We start from the raw sequence: 19,879 nt of genomic DNA, 5'->3' as shown, positions 1-19,879 counted from the left end.
CAGTTTATGTTGAAAAGTTGTTTAAGACTTATTTTATGACTTTGTTTTAACGTAAAGCACTTTGAACTTCCTGGATTTTCTTTTTCTTGTGAATAAATTTACCCAAATTTGGAAATGTAATTTTCTTTTCAGAATAAACTATGCTGCTGCAATAAAAACATAATTAATTTTGGGAGTTTTTATTTTCACATAATTTTGTGTTTCTGTCTGCACTCTAAAACGCATTCGACCTTGAAGTATCACAACGTGTGTGTGTGTGTGTGTTTGTGTGTGTGTGTGTGTGTTTGTATGCATACTGTCAGAGCAGAGCATCATGTGAATGATAGAGACAGTAAATTAAATCAGCAGTGAGTCTATGTGGCTCCACTGATCTCCGTTGTTTCCATTGATCTCTATCAGAACTCTCGACTGAACAGCAGTAACTGCATCGCTCCTTTAACATCACTGACATGGTGGGTTTGCAGCTGCTGTCGCCCCCCAACACAATTAAACTGCAAAAGATGATCAGCTAACCTCGTCCAAACAAACCCAAACTGGTTCATATGAGTGAACAGAATCTCTCATTGTTCCCTAATTTTGCTTACATTTTTGAATTCCCTCTCTTTGCTGTTATTTGTTAAATATGCACTTTTCCCACAGTAAAATTCAAGTACTTTCCAAAACATTTTTAAAGGCAACTTTTCAAACTCTTCCAGCATCACATTTTGGAGATAAAAATAAAACAAATAATAATAGTAAAAAAACAAACAAAAAAAAGAATTTAATTCACTTATATAATTTATTACAATAGTTGTGATAGTATTCGACAGCAAGGACAAAGTAAAATAAAACAAAATCTTATCTTTTGAAATGTCTCTCTCACGTATATCCAACACACCTGACTGGTTTGAATAAAAAGCACAAATTTAACAAGAAAAATTCCCCAATTTCAATGACTTCGTTTAAAGTATTTCAGTAACACACATTAATAAGTCAGTTGAGAAATTAGAATTAAATATTCATTACATTCAAACAAATCTTGTTAAGGTAAATGACCTTACTACTGCCTACATTTCTGTCAACTAACCCCCCTAAAATGTCAAAGATGTTCAACTTTGGGAACTTAGAAATTTTTATATTCTAGAACATTTCTGAGCTTGATATAAAAATGCTTCTGTTGCTAGAAATGTACTAATTTTTTCCTACAATGGCCCTAATTAATATGCCATCATGACTTTTTGCTAAATTTCAACACAATCTACAAAGAAATAATAATAAAAAAATCTCTAAAAAAAATAAATCTAATTTTCTGGCATTTAGCAAATAGAAATAATTTCGGTGATTCTGCCTGACCTAAAACGAGAAGAGTTTAGCCTAATTTAACTTCAGATATTGAGAAATTTTTATTTTTTTCATTAGGTGTGTAAAAATATCTGGTTCCAACTATAAATGTACATTTTCCAAATGTAAGCTTCTAACCAAACTTTATTACAAAACTGTGCAGTTTGAATATTAAGCACTTTCAATAACTTCATACAGAAAACAAAGATAGATAGATAGGTAGATAAATCTTTACTGTCATTGTCACAAGAACAACGAAATTTAAAAAGTGCCATCAGTCAGTGCATATGCTTAAAAACAAACAAACAAAAAAAGCACTTTCCAAACCTTAAAATTAAAATTCAAGAATTTCAAGCACCCATATGAGTTTAGTTTTTGAATTTTTTCCAGGATTGTCTTCTATCCGTGTATTTTCCCCATTCCTGCTGAAGAAGTATCCCATCAGCATGATGCTGCCATCACCTTCACTGCAAAAACACAAAATCTTACCAAGTATTTTCGTCTAGTTTCTGGTGCAAATATCTTCATACACTTGAAAAAGACGTTGAAAAAGTTAAAGTAACTTTTTGGAAATACAGAGAAGCATGTTATAAGTTAATAATTTTTTAATATCAATGAAAAGGTTCTGGTTTTACTGGCAAATTATTGAACTCATAACATGGGAAAATGTCTTTTTGTAAGTGAAATAGTCTGCTAGGGGAATTTGTACTTTTTCCATCAATATTAATAAATTGTTTACTTAGAACAAGCTCCTATATCTTGCCGAAAACTTACTTGTAAGTTTGTTTTTCTTATTTCAAGTGTACTAAGATATTTGTTCTAGAATTTAAAGCAAAGGTTCTTCTGTTCTTGGGGCGTGCCATGGTGGTGTAGCAGTTAGCGAGACCCGTATTTGGAGGCCTTCAGTCCTCGACGCGGCCATCGCGGGTTCGACTCCCGGACCCGACGACATTTGCCGCATGTCTTCCCTCCTCTTCTTCCCCGTTTCCTGTCAGCCTACTGTCATTTAAGGGACACTAGAGCCCACAAAAAGACCCCCTGGAGGGGAGAAAAAAAAAAAAAAAAGACTTCTGTTCTTGCCATGCACTATGCCGTTACCTAGCAACCACAGCAGAGTTCTGCCCATTACCTAGCAACCAAAGCTGAGTTTGGTCAGCTGGTTTTACTGCTGTATGCACTATTCTGGAAACTACTAGACCAAATATATTGGTAAAATTTATGTATTTTTGCAGTGTAGCTCACCATGTTCACACTGGAGCCCATTCTTCATGATTTTAGTGTCTGGGTTACTTCACTGAGGAAAAGTGTTGAAACTCATCGTTCTAAAACACCAAAATAAATACAGCATTTATGCCCATGATGAGTGGACTTAAAACTTCTGACCAGAGCTGCAACCGTTTCCTTTTTCAGGACGTAAATGCACAGGCCGATAATCTTCTAAACGGGTTTCCTATGTAAACACAGGAAATGGGTAAAAAGCCTTGCAGGCGAGTTCTGCAAACCACAACTGGATAAAACCTGATATTTTGTGCTGCCTTATGTCTGTCCGCTATTACTACTTTACAGCTGCAGTTGGATGATCACGGATAGCTTCATATGTTTTTACACATATTACTCTGCAAAACCACCATTTTCCATAGTTTCTAGTGTAAATATGTTAGTACCAACTTGTTTTAAGTAAACAATTAATATCAATTAAAAAAATTAACAGTTCCTCTGGCAGATTGTTTCACTTATAAAAAGATATTTTCCCATTTGCTATAAGTAAAATAATCATTAATATTAAGGAATTATTTACCTAAAACAAGGTACAATATCTCACTGAAAAGTTACCTGTCAGTTAGCGTTGACGTATTTCAAGTGTACTAAGCTATTTGAACTAGAAACTAGACTAAAATACTTTTTGCTTTCCGGTGTAATTTACAAATAAAGTAACAAAACCAAAATCTAATAAATTGTGCTCATTAAGTTTTCTGGTATTTATCAAATAGAAATGCGTTTTGTAATTATAACTTATCTAAAACAAGAACATTTTGAAAATGTACTGTCTGATTTAACTTCAGACAGTAAGAAATAAAAGTCTCTTCGTTAGCCTGTGTAGCCTGTTAAATCACTAAATATTACCAAGTTTTTTCTTGTCTAGTTTATTTTGCAAATATAATTATATATTGCTTCCCAGCAAGATATAAGAGCTTGTTTTAAGTCAATAATTCTTTAATATTGAGGAAAAAGTTCTAGTTTCACTGGAAGATTATTTAATTTATAACATGGGAAAAATTTCTTGTTATAAGTGAAATAATCTACTAATGGAATTAGCACTTTTTTCAATCAATATAAAAAATTATTGATTTAAAACAAACTCCTATATTTTGAAGAAGTTATTTGTAAGTTAGTTTTGACTTATTTGAAATGTACCAAGATATTTTCTCTAGATACTCGACCAAAAATAGATTTTGTGTTTTTGCTGCGAGTTTCTTCGAAGTGAGTGTTTCTGCAGCAGTGTTGTCATATTTCTATTTCTGCTTAAATATGCTTGTGTATCAATGCTTTGAAGCCATTAGGATGCGGACTGGCCTGGATATTCATCTGCTGCCGACATGCGAGCTGCCGTATCGACTTTCCTCTGGGGAAATTTATTTATGCCTGCAGCCGCCCGGCTTCCCGCAACTAAGGCACATTGGCCGAGGTTTCTGTGCTGCTCCTTATTAGCGAGAGCGTAACCTAAGCCCTGCGGCTCAGCGCACACCGGGTTTCAGTGTACCCAATATATCTAAGCAAGTACAGTGAATATGCATGCATTTCCCTTGAGACGCTCTTAAATGGGAAAAGCCTATGGACTAAAAACAAAGAAAATGCCACAAAAACAGCAAACAAAAAAAAACATAAGTATTTTACATTAATCTGGGTAAGATAGGTAGATGAAAAAGGGATTGAATTTCTGCCAAAAATCTCAAAAATTTGCTAAAAAACCCTCAAATGTTGAGATCTCAGAAATATTTTACAAAAAATGTAGAAATCTGAGTTTCAAACGTGAAGAAATTGTGAGAAAAAAACATAAATTTTTAGATTAATCTCAGAAATCTTTATATACCGGTATATATAACTTGGAAATCAGAGTTTCAAAAGTCAAAAAGTTGCTAGAAAAAAAAGTTCATTTTTAGATTAATCTCATAAGTTCTCTAGGAAAACTTGGAAATCGGACATTTCAAATATTGAAAAAGTTTTATTTTTGGAAATTTTGTGAGTAGTCTCTCTGATTGAAAGACCCAATGAGACTACCCAACTCTGCTTCTTCTCTGTCTTCCTAAATTCATAACTTGTTTTGAATATACAATAAATGAAACTGAAAGTATTTTAACATGAATGTTATAGAGTTTCCCCTCCATGGACATTTTTAGAAAGTGATCGGCTAAAGAAGTCGGCTCATTTCCTCCCGACCTCTAATACACACAGAGGAGGGAGCTGCAGTGAGGGGATCGTTTGGAAAAGCTTATATGTCTCTTCCAAGTCACGTTAACTGTTGCGAACCCTGCTGTTTGCAATCAATATGAGTGAGCAGTGCTTCCTGTAACTCAGAGTGTGCATGCAGCTTGTCTTACAGGGGTGGGATGAGCCATGAAGCACAAGGTCTGGATCTACACCTGGGGTTTAAACAAACAGCTGAGCGAGGAAAAATTATGCAAAACCACTTCCCAGTGGATTCCAGAAAAATGGACTTGGACAAAATGTTTTCATTTAATCTCAGCACAGCTGTGACCTATAAAACAGATACTATCTACCTGTGTTCATTACTTACAGTGAACTTTTTCATTTCTATTTTGAAAATGTAAATATTTTACATTAGATTTTCTATAATGTAAAATATCCAGATGAGGAAACATAAAGTAATAAATAATAATGAACCTTTAATTTAAATTTTAAAGTTAGTCATTTTATCCATTATGTTGCTTTTTTACTGTGGCTCCAAACTTATTCTGCACTCTGTGGGACTGGGGTTTACCATACTCTGTTCCTGATTTAGGACTTTTTATTTTACTTTTTTTAATCAAAGTTGATGATCACTCACATAAAAGATTGATTCCTAATGCAAAATTTAAGAATTAGACATAAAATGGAAGTGTATGTTGTTATTTTTGTTAAACCAGCGTAAATGACCAAGTTTGCGTGCTGATTTTGAACATACAATAAAAATTTATTATTCAGGGTTTTATTGGCGCATATTTTCAATCCCCATGTAGATGTAAATTAATTTACAAATTAAAATTTTCACATTTTTCTAAGGTGAAACCAACTGTTAACTCTGCAGCAGTTAGCCACTGGTTGACAGTTAACCTACAATTATTGTTAAAGGTATTTTGTGAGCATTTATTATTGGTTGAAAATGTTTTCCTCCTCAGGACACCCTGATTTTTGGTGCGTAAAAATAACGTACATTTTTAGTAGAAAAGGCTGTGCGCCTAGCAGAAGCATTTTACTCTTTTACCAATCTAAATATGGAAGAAATAGTCTCATTACAATTATATATACAAATATTACATATATTCATTCATATTATACATATACATATATAATACATATATATTCATATATGTATTCAGCTTGCTCAAGGCTTATCATTTAGCTCAGTATAATATATATAGCTTGGTCACTAAATCTTAAGCTTAAATAAATATTTAGCTTAATGCTAAATGTAGTTTGTAAACTAAATATTTATTGTTTAGCCTGACAGGGCTCCATGGGTTAAAGCCTGGCCACCAGGCGCTTGCCAACGTGCCCCTCCTCCAGGCCTGGCTCCAGAGTGGGGCCCCGTTGACCCATGTCCGGGAGAGGGAACACTGTTTCCATTGGTGGTCCTCATCATAAGGGGTATTTGGGCTGCACTTGGTCTGGTTCCTCACCTAGGACCTGTCTGCATTGGGTGACCCTACCAGAGGCATGAAGCCCCTGACAGCATAGCTCCGAGGATCACTGGGACACTCAAACCCCTCCACCACGATAAGGTGGCAGCCCATGGAAGGGATGTGTATATGTGTGCATGTTGGGGTGGGTGTGTGTGTGTGTGTGCATTTATGTATGTGTGTATGTACAGTATATGTATGTAACATTTATTATTTAAGAATGAGAGTGAGAGAGCAAGAAAGAGTTGTATTTTTTTCATTTTTTTTTTCAACATGAGGAAATGAGCACAATGTGGTGGCAGACATAATTTTAGTTTTTTATTCTCTAGTGGCCTTTATTAAACAGTAATTGAACAGGAGATTTGGAGGAGAGAGAAGGGACTGACATGCAGCAGATTACCCAAGACTTGGAATTGAACCTGGGATAACTGTGTTGAGGTCTACAGCCTCTGTAGATGTTGAGCATCCTGTCGTTCTTCTCTTTTATACCAGTAGAATACACATTAGCTCAACAACACATAGGTTTCTATTTATAGCAATGTATTCATTTAAGAATCGATTTTCCTCACTAACAGTAATAATTTCTGATTATCTTCTCTGTTTCATGGATTGTGCTTCGTTTTTACTTTTTCTACTCAGCTTTTCATTTTAAATTGCACTTTTTTTATTAAGTTTGTTATATTATATTGAATACATTTTTCTAAATAAACACTAACAGAAAGATCACACAGTTCCTTTCATTTTTGATAAAGCCTGTTTTTTCTTATAACAAACAAACCAGATAGAACAAGTTTGGGCTTCTTCGGGGTCCAGAGTATTAAATTATGATTACAATTATCATCTAATATTATGTACAGATGTAATTCTAACCTTAATTTAACACCCGGGGACCCTGAAGAAGTCCAAACTTGTTAAATCAGCTTTTTATGTTTGGTATAAAAAAAACAAACAGGATTTATCAAAGAAACAAAAAGATGAATGGACTGAACTTATGTAGTGCCTTGCTAATCATTTTGACCACTCAAAGCACTTCACACTACAGTCACATTCACCCATTTACACCGATATGCAGATCGGTAAGCAACAAAAGTGCCTTGCCCAAGGGGACCTCGACACGTGGCAGGAGGAAGCTGAACTCGAACTTACAACCTTCTGATCACAAGACGACCACTCTACCCACTGAGCCACAGTCACCCTGAAATCTTTTTTAAAAAAGCCACTGCATGATCCTTCTGTTAACCTTTTTTAAATTCCGGATTTAAACACATTTCACTACAAAAAAGTGCAAGTGCAACATAAAATGTGAGTAGAGAAGGTAAAATAAAGGACAAACCATAAAACTACAAAAACAGAGAGAAAATAAACAGAAATCATTTCTATTACAAGAAGAATTTTAATTCTTAAATTAATCGGTTGCTATAAATATTGAGCTATGTGTTGTTGTGGCACTGTGCCATCTGCCACTAAAAAAGTGAAGGGAAAAGGGCTAAAGTAGAGGAAGCAGCCATCGTTGGGTAAGGAATAGTCTTAGATTTAGTGCTGATACCTCAAGACTTTTAGGTGATTTTTAAAGCAATTCTTGCAGTTTCTTGAACACTTTTGGGGGGCAATTTACATTGACCAATTGACCTAACCTACATGTTTTAGGAGATGTGGGGGGAAACCAGAGCACCTGGAGAAAACCCACGCAAGCACGGGGAGAACATGCAAACTCCACACAGCAAAGATCTGACACATCCTCCCTGTGAAGCTGCAGTGCTAACCACTGCATCACCGTGCTGCCCGCTTTTTTTCTATTTCAAATTCATCTTAGCGTTTGATTGTTTTTTGAATTGGGTTAGGAAGGGATCTTTGTTCTAGTTGGTTAATGGGGGGAAAAACTTGCCTTTTTAATTTTTGTCATGATGAAGCGTCGCATGGCATGATAGTTAAAGTGAAACGTTCTTGATTTTCGTTCACTCTTTTCCTTCTTTTTTCTGTTTCTTCAAACACAGAATGTTTCGTAGTTTTTTCCAAACTGAAAGCTTTGGCTTCTTCCTTTTACCATCCTGCATGGATTGAGGATCTGGGTTGTCCACATTCTCCTGGATGGTTTCTTCAGCGAACTCCATCTTTCCTGTGGATTCCAAATCCGTGAAACAACCTGATGAGGTTTCTTCTGAGAAATCCTCCTCAGAAGAAACCTCTCGATGTAAAACATCAACCTGGTCAGGTTGGCTCTCTGAATCTTTCTCCTTCTCTTGAAAATCTGTAAACTCTTGTGATGTTTTTTGTTGTAGGTCTTTCCTCTCGTCTCTCAGAGAGTTGGCAAGCTGGAGATCCTCATCTTCTCTTTCCAATTTAATATTTCTCTCACTACTTACTTGCTGATATTTTTCTGCTTGTTGTGTTAGAGCAGCAACATCCGTTTCATATTTACAATTCAGCTCCTGGTACAAACCTTTAATCTTCTCTAACTCAGTCTGCGCATCCCTTTCCTTTTCTTGCAGTAATTTCATATCATTTGCTGTGTTTTCCTGGAGGTCGGCATTCATGGCTTTTATGTTGTGGAGAAGAGCCAAGTCTTCCAAGTGAGCTTTTTTCTCCTCAGTTATTTGCACCTGAAGATTTTCCACCTGCTGTTGAAGTGAAGAATGGCTTGCTTCATACTGGCCTATATTAGATTTTAAAAGTTTTGCGAGCCCGTTGAATTTCTGCTGCAGAGTCTGGAACTCTTCTGTCATCGTTTCATAGAGATGATCTTGCTCAGCTTTCAGTTTGTTGATTTCCTCAAGGTCTTTCTTCGCTCTCTCTGAACTGTCTTCTCTTTCACGATCGATCTCTTTCTTGTATGTTTCTACTTGGGCTTTAAGTCCAGAAACATCTCTATCATACTTCCCGCCGAGTTCTTCATATGAACGTTTGACCTGGTCCAATTCGTCCTGCAAACTTTTTTCACTGCTTTGCAGAAATTTGATCTCTTTTGACATTGTTTGAATCATATCTTCCTTTTCAGCTCGTAGATTTTCAAGGAGCTGTTGTACCTCACTATCCTTCTCTTCAGAAAACGTTTGTGTCTCAGCCTCCTGCCTCACCAGAGCAATGTCGGCTTCATACTTACAGCAAAGCTCCTCGTAAGAAGTCTGGAGTTTGTCCAGTTCTTCTTGGAGGGCTTTACCTTTTTCTTTTTCAACCTGGATTTCTGAGGAAAATGCTTCCTGGCTGAGGAGATGGGCCGTCTTTAAATCTACAAAGTCTTGTTGCAGCATCTTCTTATTCTTATGTCTCACATCGTTGTGCACCTTGGAAGCAAGGATCGCAGCGCTGACAGCTGCTGGATCACTAAGCTTCTCTACTCTCTCGAGTTCCCTCTTTGACTCTTTGGACTTGTTGATGAACACTTCTTTGATAGCTTTCTGCCTTCTTAACTGGAGTTTCGTTTCTTCCAGCTCTTCTTCCATGTGGGCCAGTCGTTGATTGTCTTCAAACCTTTGGGCTCTCTCCATTTCCAAAAAAGCACGCAGCCTTTGGATTTCCTCGTGCAAAACATTCGGGTGCACAGGAGGGAACCTGCCTTGGGAGTTGTGCTGGAATCCCCTTCTCATCTGGGGTCCCATCTTTCCATTGTGGTATCTTGGGTTTTGATGAAACATTTTCCCTTCAATAGTTCTTTAAAATCAGTCGGTTTCTAAATGACCTGAACGGTAGATTTGAAAGAGCTTTGAGTATGTCTGAACTGGTCAGCGATATATCAAGCAATGAAAGATATGCAGAATTGTGTTCTATACATGTATATCTAGTTGATGACATCACACAGACTGCCTCACTAGTGACATCACAGAATCTTCTGCTGGTGTTGTTACATCATCTCACCAGTAAATTTCATGCTTTTTATTCTTGTTTATATTCAAAATAGTCTGATTCACTTGTTTTTTTCCCCCCATATGTGATCATTTCTTTTGAACATTTTTCAATATCTATTCATTAGAAAGTTAATTTTGCTTCTTTAGTCAAAACATTTATTTTCTTGTTCTTGTGTCAGCAAACATTGGAAAAAGAGAGTTGGAAAGAAAATTTGTAATAAGTAGATGAGGTCGGGAAAGTATGTTTCTTTTATCAAACATTTATTGCTTTTGTAGTTTGTTTGTTTTTTTTGCTTTATATACATATATTGATGTGGGAAGAGGTAACATTTTGCTAAGTTAATGCCATGAGTAGAAATAAATATATAAATATAAAATCCTTTAATAAAATGAAAATGACAAGAACTAATTAAAATAATAATAATAAAACAATTGAACTAGTCGGGGCTGAGCACAAATGAAGTTGCAAGATTTACCCATGAGAAAACCAGGGATCTCAAACCCATCCCACCATGCTTGACCACCACAAACTCAGTGTGTGCCACAGTAAATGTTAAGCCTAGGTCATTTTCAGACCTATGCAAATGCATGATTTTTGTTTGTATGCCCTCATATTTAGGTCCTCTCTTCCATGATCTACCATCTTGAATGGTAGATGAAGACAAACCAAGATCAACTGACCGACCAGCAGGTGGCGGTAGTGTACCAACTTGTTGTTCAGTCTCATTAACAGAAAGAGAAAAAGGTCGGTAGAGACGATAATACCGATAATTAAAATGACCTCAATAGTTTTAATTTATCGTACGATTGATTGATTTACCGTTTATCGCGACAGGCCTAGAAATCAGTGATTTTTGTGATTGAAATGTTTCAGATTTATTAAACCTTGTTTGAGCAACAGACGGTGCATTCAAGTACAGCTCAGAAACTACAAAACACATGCTGAACTCTTTATAGGATATACATTTTTTAAATTCAAACAAAGAGACATGTTTCTAATTCGCAGGATAAAGGCAAAATTTTTATTTTAGAGAAAAATAATTAGAGCAGGGATAATCACTGTCAGCTTCCACGGTTTTCAAATTGATAAGTTGGGGCAAACACAATGCCATTTTCCTTAATATGTAATAATAATATAATATACATGTTGATAAGTGGTCAAGTATAATCAGGTGTTTTGTAGCCATAGCTCAAACTGACATTACACTTTAAACAATAATAAAAAAGGCTATTTTTTTTAATTTTTCAGTTTCACTGTGATTAAGTAAAACATTGTGTGTAGAATAGCTAACTTTTTAGACTAAGGTTAGCCGTAAAATATCGGAGGTGTGAATATACCTGAATTTTTACGATTTAACCAAAAAGATTCTGTTCCATGAAAGTAAACTGACACGACGTTATAAACAAGCAATATTGATGGCAACATTGCCAACAGACTGTTTTGTTGCCTCATTCATAAGGAGGTTCTAACTCCTGCAGCTCTCTCCTGCCTCCTAAACACTTAAGACACTGCGTTGCGCCTTCAAAATAAAAGCGCGAGTCGAAGATTTCAAAATCAAACACTTTTCGCAACTGCGGTGAAGTTCATGGGTGGGACAAATGCGCATGTCTCCAATATTGGGGAGGACACGCTCCCCCCGTTCATTTGCCTATGAGTGGTACTGCCCTTGCAAACCGGACCATTACAGCACCGGTGTTAATTCTTAATGAGCGTTCTCATGGTGTCAATCAAGAAAGGATTTATTTATTCAAATGGGTTCATTTTTCTGACGGATAAATAGTGGGGGTATTGTAATTTTAGTAATTACGAGTTCACATCATTACTCATAATGATGTGAACTCTACTTTTGTATTTTTAACTATCAAAAAACTAAAGTAATTTGATAACACTGTTTGTTTGCAACAAGAAACTTTTTCAAATCCACTTTACAAAGCTAAATAATATAACCATTGATTAATCTGTTTTTACATAAGTGTTTAATTAACTTACCAAAGAGAGCCATGAAGAAATACCCAACCGCTCCGACAGGACGGTAATCTGCATGGGCTCACACAACGGCTGTTTATGGAGAGCCGTTAAATTCACAATAAAATAAATAAATACTTTTATTAAAAAATATTTTAAAAATTTGTGACACTTTTATTCTATAAAGCTATTTTATGTATTTTCCGTTTTTGGGCAATGTGGGCAACTCAAACATGTAGCACAAAATATTTTCTGTTGAGTGGTGATAATATCTATTCAATATTCACAAATATTTAAGCCTCTCAGGGGTTTTTTATTTTTGTGGTACACTGATTAGTCAATAATTAGTCAGTTGGACAAATAGATATTGCCTATATTGAGTATAGCTGATTGATACAAAATATTGATACCAAGTCTCAGATCGATACTGACGTAATGACATTGATACTTCAGTTTAAGATTCCCTCTTGAAATTTTATGTTATTGTGTTGTAGTTTTTCAACTCTACTATTAGAATATTTAGCTTTGATTTGATAAAATTATTTTTTATACTTTACCTTTACAGGAAACAATGCACACACATTTGTTTTGGTATTGACACTTGTTACTTGCCATTTGATTCCTTAAACCAACATAAAACCAATTTTGTTCCTGTTACAAAAAGCTTCCAAAATTTGATTTAGCATAGTTTTGATATAGATTTTCATTATTGCTTTTTTTTTTTTTGTCCTAATGAGGATACTGTATTTGAGTCTTTTTATGGATTTTAATATAATGTGTTGAGTACTGAACCATTTTGAATCATGTACTGTATGGTGTGTTGACCTAATGAAAGCTGACATACTTCACCAAATCTACCTAATGTTATACATAAAGTTGATTGACTGATTGCCATAAAGGATTCTGAATAATAAGAATCCATAGCTATGTTGTTTGATGACTAAAATGAATAACAATTTATTATTGAATTTAAAAAAACAACAACTAAAAGATCAATCAAATTAGTTGTACAATTAAGTCTTTATTGTAAAGTGTTACTTTTTTAAAAAACATAGAGGTCAATATTATTTAAGCCTCTGCCTCAAACATCTTCTTTCTACCATCCATCCCAGCTTTATCTTCGATATTCTTCCTCCAGTCGCCTGTCTGCTTCTCCTGACAGCAACATAAACACAGCTTTCATAGTTCTGTCATAAACAGTCTTTCTGTTGAAGTTGCCAGCATCTGCTGCACTCACCTCCTCTTTCAGCTCCTTTTTCACCTGCTTCAGGTTGGCTCTCAGGTCTAGGGACACTTTATGTTTGGAGCCCAGCAGGGCAGCCAACATGGCGTCAGCCGACATCCTGACCCTCCTCAGAGTGGGCTTCTTAAACCTGCCGTTCAGATCCTGGACCTTCATCTTCAGGTCATCGATCTGACACAGATAATACTCAGTCAGGTGTTGACAATCAGTCCAGATGGACCTTTTAAACCAAAATGTAGGCATCTAAATGATCCGGTTTGACCATTTTATTGCATTATGATGTTAAATCTAACTATCTAAATGATTAAAAATATATTTTTTCAAAAAAAATGAAGAAACATTAATATAGAAAAATTGATTTATTAAATAGAAAAACCTCTTTGTTGCATTTCTTTACTTTCGTCTCCATGTCATATCGTTCCTCATCCACCAAATCGATCTGCTTGTGAAGTTGCCGACACAGCTCCTGGTGAAACAGAGCAACAGTGAGCTTTATGGTCCAAAAGTAAGAAGATCAATCCTCTGAATAATTTATGCCACAGCTTGTTTAGATATCTAGTAACAGCCAATACAAATATTGGTTAATAAGCACAAACAGGATTAGGGTTGTCTTCAACCATTTGGTGTTAAATTCATGAAAAATGTGCTGATTATTTATTTAATTGTCACAGATTAGGCACTTTTAATGCCTAAATCCAACTTTTTAGCAAGATTTAACAATTATCTTTATTTTGACATTCACAGCATGTTGGGAATTTAGATTAATACCAGTTGCATTAGCTTATTTGGCTAATAAGCTGCTAATGCTTATTTAGCTACTTTAACTTGCTTAATGTATTTAGCTAATGTGTGTGAGGTGTAGAAAGTTGGAAATTATTTACAGATACAGACAAAAGAAGAAGGTACAGGTATTTCACAATTTTATTTTGAAATATTTTTTTCAATATATATATATATATATATATTTATATATATATATATATATATATACATTTTTTATTTTTTATTTTTTTTATTTCAATTCACCTTGAGTAAAAAGGCAACAAATTACTTAAACTTTTTAAATGTTTTAATTGTTTTTCAGCATTTATTCAGAACTATTCAGAGTTAATGGGCTAAAAAAATATATTCTGAAAATGGTTGAAAATGACTGAAAATGCAATCAGTCACAGAGAAATGCTTAAAGAGCATCAGAAAAACTGGACCACTTTGAAAAATTACACAAAAATCTGTCATCCGTTTCAAGAAATGTATACATCCGATCTGGATTACAAGATTTGCGCAACTATATTAATGACTGCAGCTGTAAGCGAAATAACATATCCAATTTGTTTACCTGAAGCTCCAGGGTGCATTGTGGGAAGGAGAGGGTGGGGCAGTTCTCCCTTATGTACGCCATTTTCTCCTCTTCGGCCTGCCGGGCCTCCTCCTCCAGCATTTCTTTGCCAATCTGGAGCAGCAGACTCTGACAGGAGAATGGAAACATGCAGCTAAAATTGTCCAGACACCCGTTCACTTATTTACAGAGAGGTCAAAAATTCCCATTTAGGTTTCTTCTCTATTTGCTTTAATGTCGACCTGGAATATTTCAGATCATTAAACAAAATTTGTCTCAGACATCCTGAGAAATTTTAATGATGATTTCATCTAACAATTAAAATAATGGTTAATAAGGGTTTAACCTAACCTTAATAATTGAAAAAACCTGTTGCCATGGCAACGGGGCTGCATGTAGCGTAGTCGACACAGAGAGCGAGAAAAAAGAAGAATATGAGGTTTTGTATTGTTTCTCAACTATTTCTCTGCTTTATTTTTCCCTTTACTGTGGCGCGCTGCAGTGAATAGATAATACCTACAACTTCAAGTTAAATTTTTGTTAAGAAAATTGTTCCGCAGATGGATGGCAAGTAAAAGAATTGTATTTTTGCAAAATTTTCAGATGTAGACAAAAACTGCTTCAATTGTTAGTTTTTCGGAGTTGATGCACTTTTGGAGTAATTTTAGTAGTCTAACTTTTAATGGGAAGATTACTCTGTTTCTTGTTTTCTGTTTTTTTATAACATTTTGTGGAGGTAATTGGTTTTTATAATTTGATCAGGATGGCTAATAGATATTTTAATTGCCTTAAAAAATTCTCTTGTGGAAACTGCTTCTTGAATTTACTCTCTTCTCTAATGTGAAAAGTTGTTTGATGGTTTGAAACATACGATATTTGAGCCATTGTAAATAGAAAAAAAGTAGTAAACGTCCACCAAGAATCTCAGAGATATTGATACTAATAAATAATAATAAAAAAAGAAAATTTCCAAGTTACAAATAGTAAAAAAAAATAGTGAGGAAAAATTCAGACATTTTTAGATTAGAATCTCAGACATTTTCTAGGAAAAACGTGGAAATTTCTACATTTCGAAAGTAGAACATTTGCAAGAATTTTTTAAAATTATTTTCAGATCAATCTCAGATATTTTCTAGGAAACACTCAGAAATTTCTATGTTTCAAAAGTAAAAAATTGTGAGAACAAACTCCGAATGTTTCAGATTAATTTCAGAAATTTTATAGGAAAAACCTAAAACCTAAAATGTCTGAGTTTTAAAAGTCGGACGTTTGTGGAAAAAGACTCAGATATTTTGAGATCAGTCTCAGAATGTTTTTTAGGAGAAACTTAGGAGTTTCAAAGGAAGAAAATTTGTGAGTCAGAAATCAGAATTTATTTAGATTAATCTTGGATATTTTCTGCGAAAAACTTGCAAATTTCTGCATTTCTAAGGTCAAATGTTTTCTGAAACTTACTCCTTTTTCTCTCCCTACAATGGCCATAATACACTGTAGTAGAAATATTTAATTATGAATTTAAATAAAGTAAAAACCAGAATTCTGAAAGGATTCTTTATTCCCATGATGAAGTATGAGTGGTACATAAATGCAAAGGTGGCAGTCAGGCTAAAGGTGCATTACACAAAATAAATAGCAGCAACTGACTGCAAGCATACACACTAATCAGAGGTGTCCAAAAGGCATCAGTTTGTATAAATTAATATTTCTGACCTTTAAATGTTAGTTTGATTCACTATTTGCATCCTAGAAGTAAAATAATTTCAAACCTCTGAGGATCAGGCAGATTAACACCAACATTAGAAATACCTTGAGATGATTTCTGCGGCTCAGCGACATCTTCTTCCTTTCAAAACAAAACGGATAATGTGAAGCCTTGGAACAGATTTTCGGGGCTTTATTTTAAATCAAAGACAGTCATCCTTAAAATGAGACTTACTCAGCCATCTTCCCTGCAGCTGATTCCTTCCTGCTGTTTGTGGGTGAAAAGAGATGAATTAAACCTCCACGGGTTTCTGGTGTTTTTATAGACGTTGGGTTCAGTGTGTGTGTGTGTGTGTTTGAGATGAGACAGAGCCAGTTGTCTGAAATCAAGGCCCAAAGTTTGACTGCAGCAGCTGAGCCTGAAACAAACATTTGAGGAATTTCTTCTCTGCACAATAGTGGAGCATCGACTGATTTAGCTCAGTTTAGTTAAGTAATCTGGGCAAAGTTGAAGAAAAAACTGCTTCATGACTAAATATGCAGAGTGAGTCCTCAATTATCCATGATTTTTATGATGTTTTCCTTCCAATTGGTGGGAATTTCCTGTCATTTTTTTCCTGACCATTAGTGATCCTGACTATTTGATGGTGTTTCTTTTGGAGCGGCTGGCTGCTGGTGGACCAGAAAAGCCTCCAAGCAGCTGTCATGTCTAAACTTGGAGGATCTTTTTCCTGTTTCTGGTTCTCACATTAAGCAGCTGCTCAAACTGCAACCTGGGAGGTGAAGGAAGATTGGAACAGCTACACATTTTCACTGTGCTGCCCTGTAACGTCTCATGTTCGATGGCTACGAGTTCTGTGGCGGAAAATTCTGTTATCAGATATTACAATTTTTAACACAATTCCTTCCTATTATTATAATGAAATATGCCATATTTTATGTTACATTATCATATAAAATATTGCAGCACCAAGTGCTTTATCTGGTTCAGTATTCTGGTTCTAATCATTACTGTTGACATTTAATTTACATAATTTTTGTTTGATACTAATTAAATTAGGATGCTTTATTTTTTAGCTGTTTCATTCTAAAATAAATGGATATTATTGATAACCAATTAATAAAGAAATATGTAAATGTCCCTTGTGAAATAAAAGTTTAAATATTTTTTTTAAGTTTTAAATGTGGAGCTTATTTTGTCAATCACAGTTTTTTTATGTTAAATTTTGTCACTTTCATTTTTAAATCTTCACCCTTATATCTATAGCTTTTCATTTTAAACGGGTAGGTTATTCAGATGAAGGAAGTGATCTTCTTGTGGTTGTATCGTGTATATAAATTGTTCCAATGCTATGCTAAGCACAACGCCTAAGCTTAACCATTACACTGTGGGATAAAGGACCAATTTTCCCTACGTTACTATGGACTTCTACAATACATACTTTACTATAATTGAATTACTAATTTCAGATTTGTAAAGGAAAAAGGTAGAACTTTCTTACTGAACTTAAGATTTGTTAAATAAAAAAAAAACTTTAAGGTTCCAAGATTTGCAGACTTGAAATCAAATTAATAAATTGTGTGAAAATAAAGTTGCCCCAGTGTTTACCTTCAAAGTTTAACAATGTTCCCAATGTTAAGTTTTAGCCACCAATGGTTATCGTTATGTCTGATGTTTAACATTCAGTGTCATTGTGGCTGTTTAATGCAATCCAGGATGTTTAACTTTATCTCCGATGTTTAGCATTTAATATCCAGAATATTTAACGTCTGATTTTTTATTTAATCAAGGATAATGCTTAATGTTATCCTTTATGTTTAACATTATTGCCAATGTTTATCAGATGTCAAACTTCATCTCCAGAAATTTGTTTTTTGCATTAAACATAAAGTAAATAATTCCAGATACAGTAAACATCACCTATAACTTTACACATCAGGGACAATGCTAAGCACTGGAGATACAAAATAAAAAATTGGGGACAACTTCAAACATTGAAGATAACATTGTCCAAGATGTTTAATATCAAAGGAGTCTTCATGTCGAATCTCCACATTCAAAGACAAACTCCAAGGATTTTCTGGTTTTATTAACAGATTGTGAGAACATCCCTGTAAAGAAATCAAAATGGTCACATAATTCCCAATGGATGGATGGATGGAGTTCTTCTGGGTCTGAAAGCAGCTTCTCATCAGGACTGTAGAGTTAAATCCTCATTTTCTTCTCAGATCTGCCAGCAGTAGAAGCTCACTGCGTCTCCTCTCTTCCAGCCTCCATCGGCTCAGTGTGACGTAGCGACTCAAACTAACAGGTGAGGCCGTTTTTAGGCTGTTTGATCTCAAATCTCCCCCCACAATGGCCCCTCAGATAAGCGAGTCGTAGTGACACACCGGCGACCCGTTTGGCTCTTTACTTACGGTACCGGAGTCTGATTCCACCAAGCTGCAGTAGGACACCTGATAAAACTCTCCCACTGCTCAGGCACAAATAAAAATGAGAAACAGGAACCCAGAGATGAATTACTTTCATCAACATTTATTATGTTGTTGTGATGGAAAATAAAAATGCAACTGAGAAGAAAGAAGCTGCTGAGTGGAAGACCAAAGGGAAGAAATTCTCTTCTTTCTCGAACTTTAAATTCTAATGAACATTTAACACTGGAACTGGGAAACACTTAAAATATAAAAATAAACAGAAACTACAAAATAAAAGGAATTATGAAGCTTCTGGTCTCAACTAAACCCTTTTTTAAGAACAATTTTGTTTACAAAGCACCAGACTAAAGACTTTATTCATCCAGTTTTTGGTAGAAATAGAGAAACAAACGGAAAGTCGGAGGTGCAGGATCAGGCATCAAAACTCAGAAATAACAGAGTGTGAAGAAAACGGGCAACTGATGGCTTCACAACTCCTCAGTCAGTTCAATGCCTCAACTATAAACCTTTACTGTAATTTGTCTTTACTGTCACTGATGTAGAAAAATCCCCATTTAAAATAACAACCCATAGCCTGGTGGGGGGGTGGACAATGCCTGGTGGGGGGAAATAAAGCCTGATGGCCCATCAGGCTGATAAAACACTGGGAGGGAGACCTTGACTTCTGTCTGTAGCTCTGGTTGTAAGTAGTCTTCTTCCTGTCTATATCGCCATCTCTAAACAGGTACACTCTGTGTTTACATTTCTAAGGGCTGCTCTTGGTCCCATCCCTCACCTAAGACCCGTTTGATCCGGCAGACCCGACCCAAATAGAGGCATAAAGCCTCTGACGACTCCTAGGATCACTGGGACACTCAAACCCCTCCACCACGATAAGGTGGCAGCCCACGGAGGGGAAAAAACAAAGCCAGAAACAGTTCCATTCTCTGACCTGAACTGATCTGGAGAGAGGCCAGAAGGTGGCACGCTGGTGTTTTTAACTAAACAAGAAGCTTAGTTAGAAACTAAATCTTTTCTAACTAAAAAATTTAGTTAGAAACTAAAGCTTTTGTTTTCTCAGTTATTTTTCTTGCCATAGAAGCTGCACCTGGTCTGGCGTTCTGATTGGCTGTGGTTGTTTCCTGGAGGAGGGCATTG

General features: G+C 35.4%; 1 protein-coding gene across 2 annotated transcripts; it reads right to left on the bottom strand.

Moving 5' to 3' along the window:
• Nucleotides 1-13,027: 13,027 nt before the first annotated feature.
• Nucleotides 13,028-16,700, bottom strand: LOC114143299 (troponin I, fast skeletal muscle-like). 2 transcript variants are annotated; one of them, XM_028015187.1, is made up of 6 exons: nucleotides 16,542-16,700; nucleotides 16,412-16,448; nucleotides 14,606-14,734; nucleotides 13,667-13,735; nucleotides 13,264-13,440; nucleotides 13,028-13,181 (listed from the first exon to the last, which is right to left on the bottom strand). In XM_028015187.1, exons 1-6 carry the CDS (start codon nucleotides 16,547-16,549, stop codon nucleotides 13,095-13,097), a joined length of 507 nt encoding a protein of 168 aa, XP_027870988.1. In that variant the 5' UTR covers nucleotides 16,550-16,700; the 3' UTR covers nucleotides 13,028-13,094. The 2 variants fall into 2 exon arrangements, with proteins under 2 accessions (XP_027870988.1, XP_027870987.1); XM_028015186.1 differs by having other exon boundaries at nucleotides 13,646-13,735; nucleotides 16,542-16,695.
• Nucleotides 16,701-19,879: the final 3,179 nt, after the last annotated feature.

This window comes from Xiphophorus couchianus, chromosome 4, assembly GCF_001444195.1.
Source record: "Xiphophorus couchianus chromosome 4, X_couchianus-1.0, whole genome shotgun sequence".
NCBI lineage: Eukaryota > Metazoa > Chordata > Actinopteri > Cyprinodontiformes > Poeciliidae > Xiphophorus > Xiphophorus couchianus.
Note: the sequence above shows the minus strand (reverse complement) of the source record. Positions and strands in the feature narration are given on the sequence as shown.

Excerpts from the sequence above, each read along its gene's own strand:
- LOC114143299 (XM_028015186.1), bottom strand. Across the intron at positions 13,441-13,645 it reads TAAAGAAATGCAACAAAGAG|ATCGATGACCTGAAGATGAA; the intron begins GTTTTTCTATTT and ends TATCTGTGTCAG. Across the intron at positions 13,182-13,263 it reads AAAAGGAGCTGAAAGAGGAG|GAGAAGCAGACAGGCGACTG; the intron begins GTGAGTGCAGCA and ends TGTTGCTGTCAG.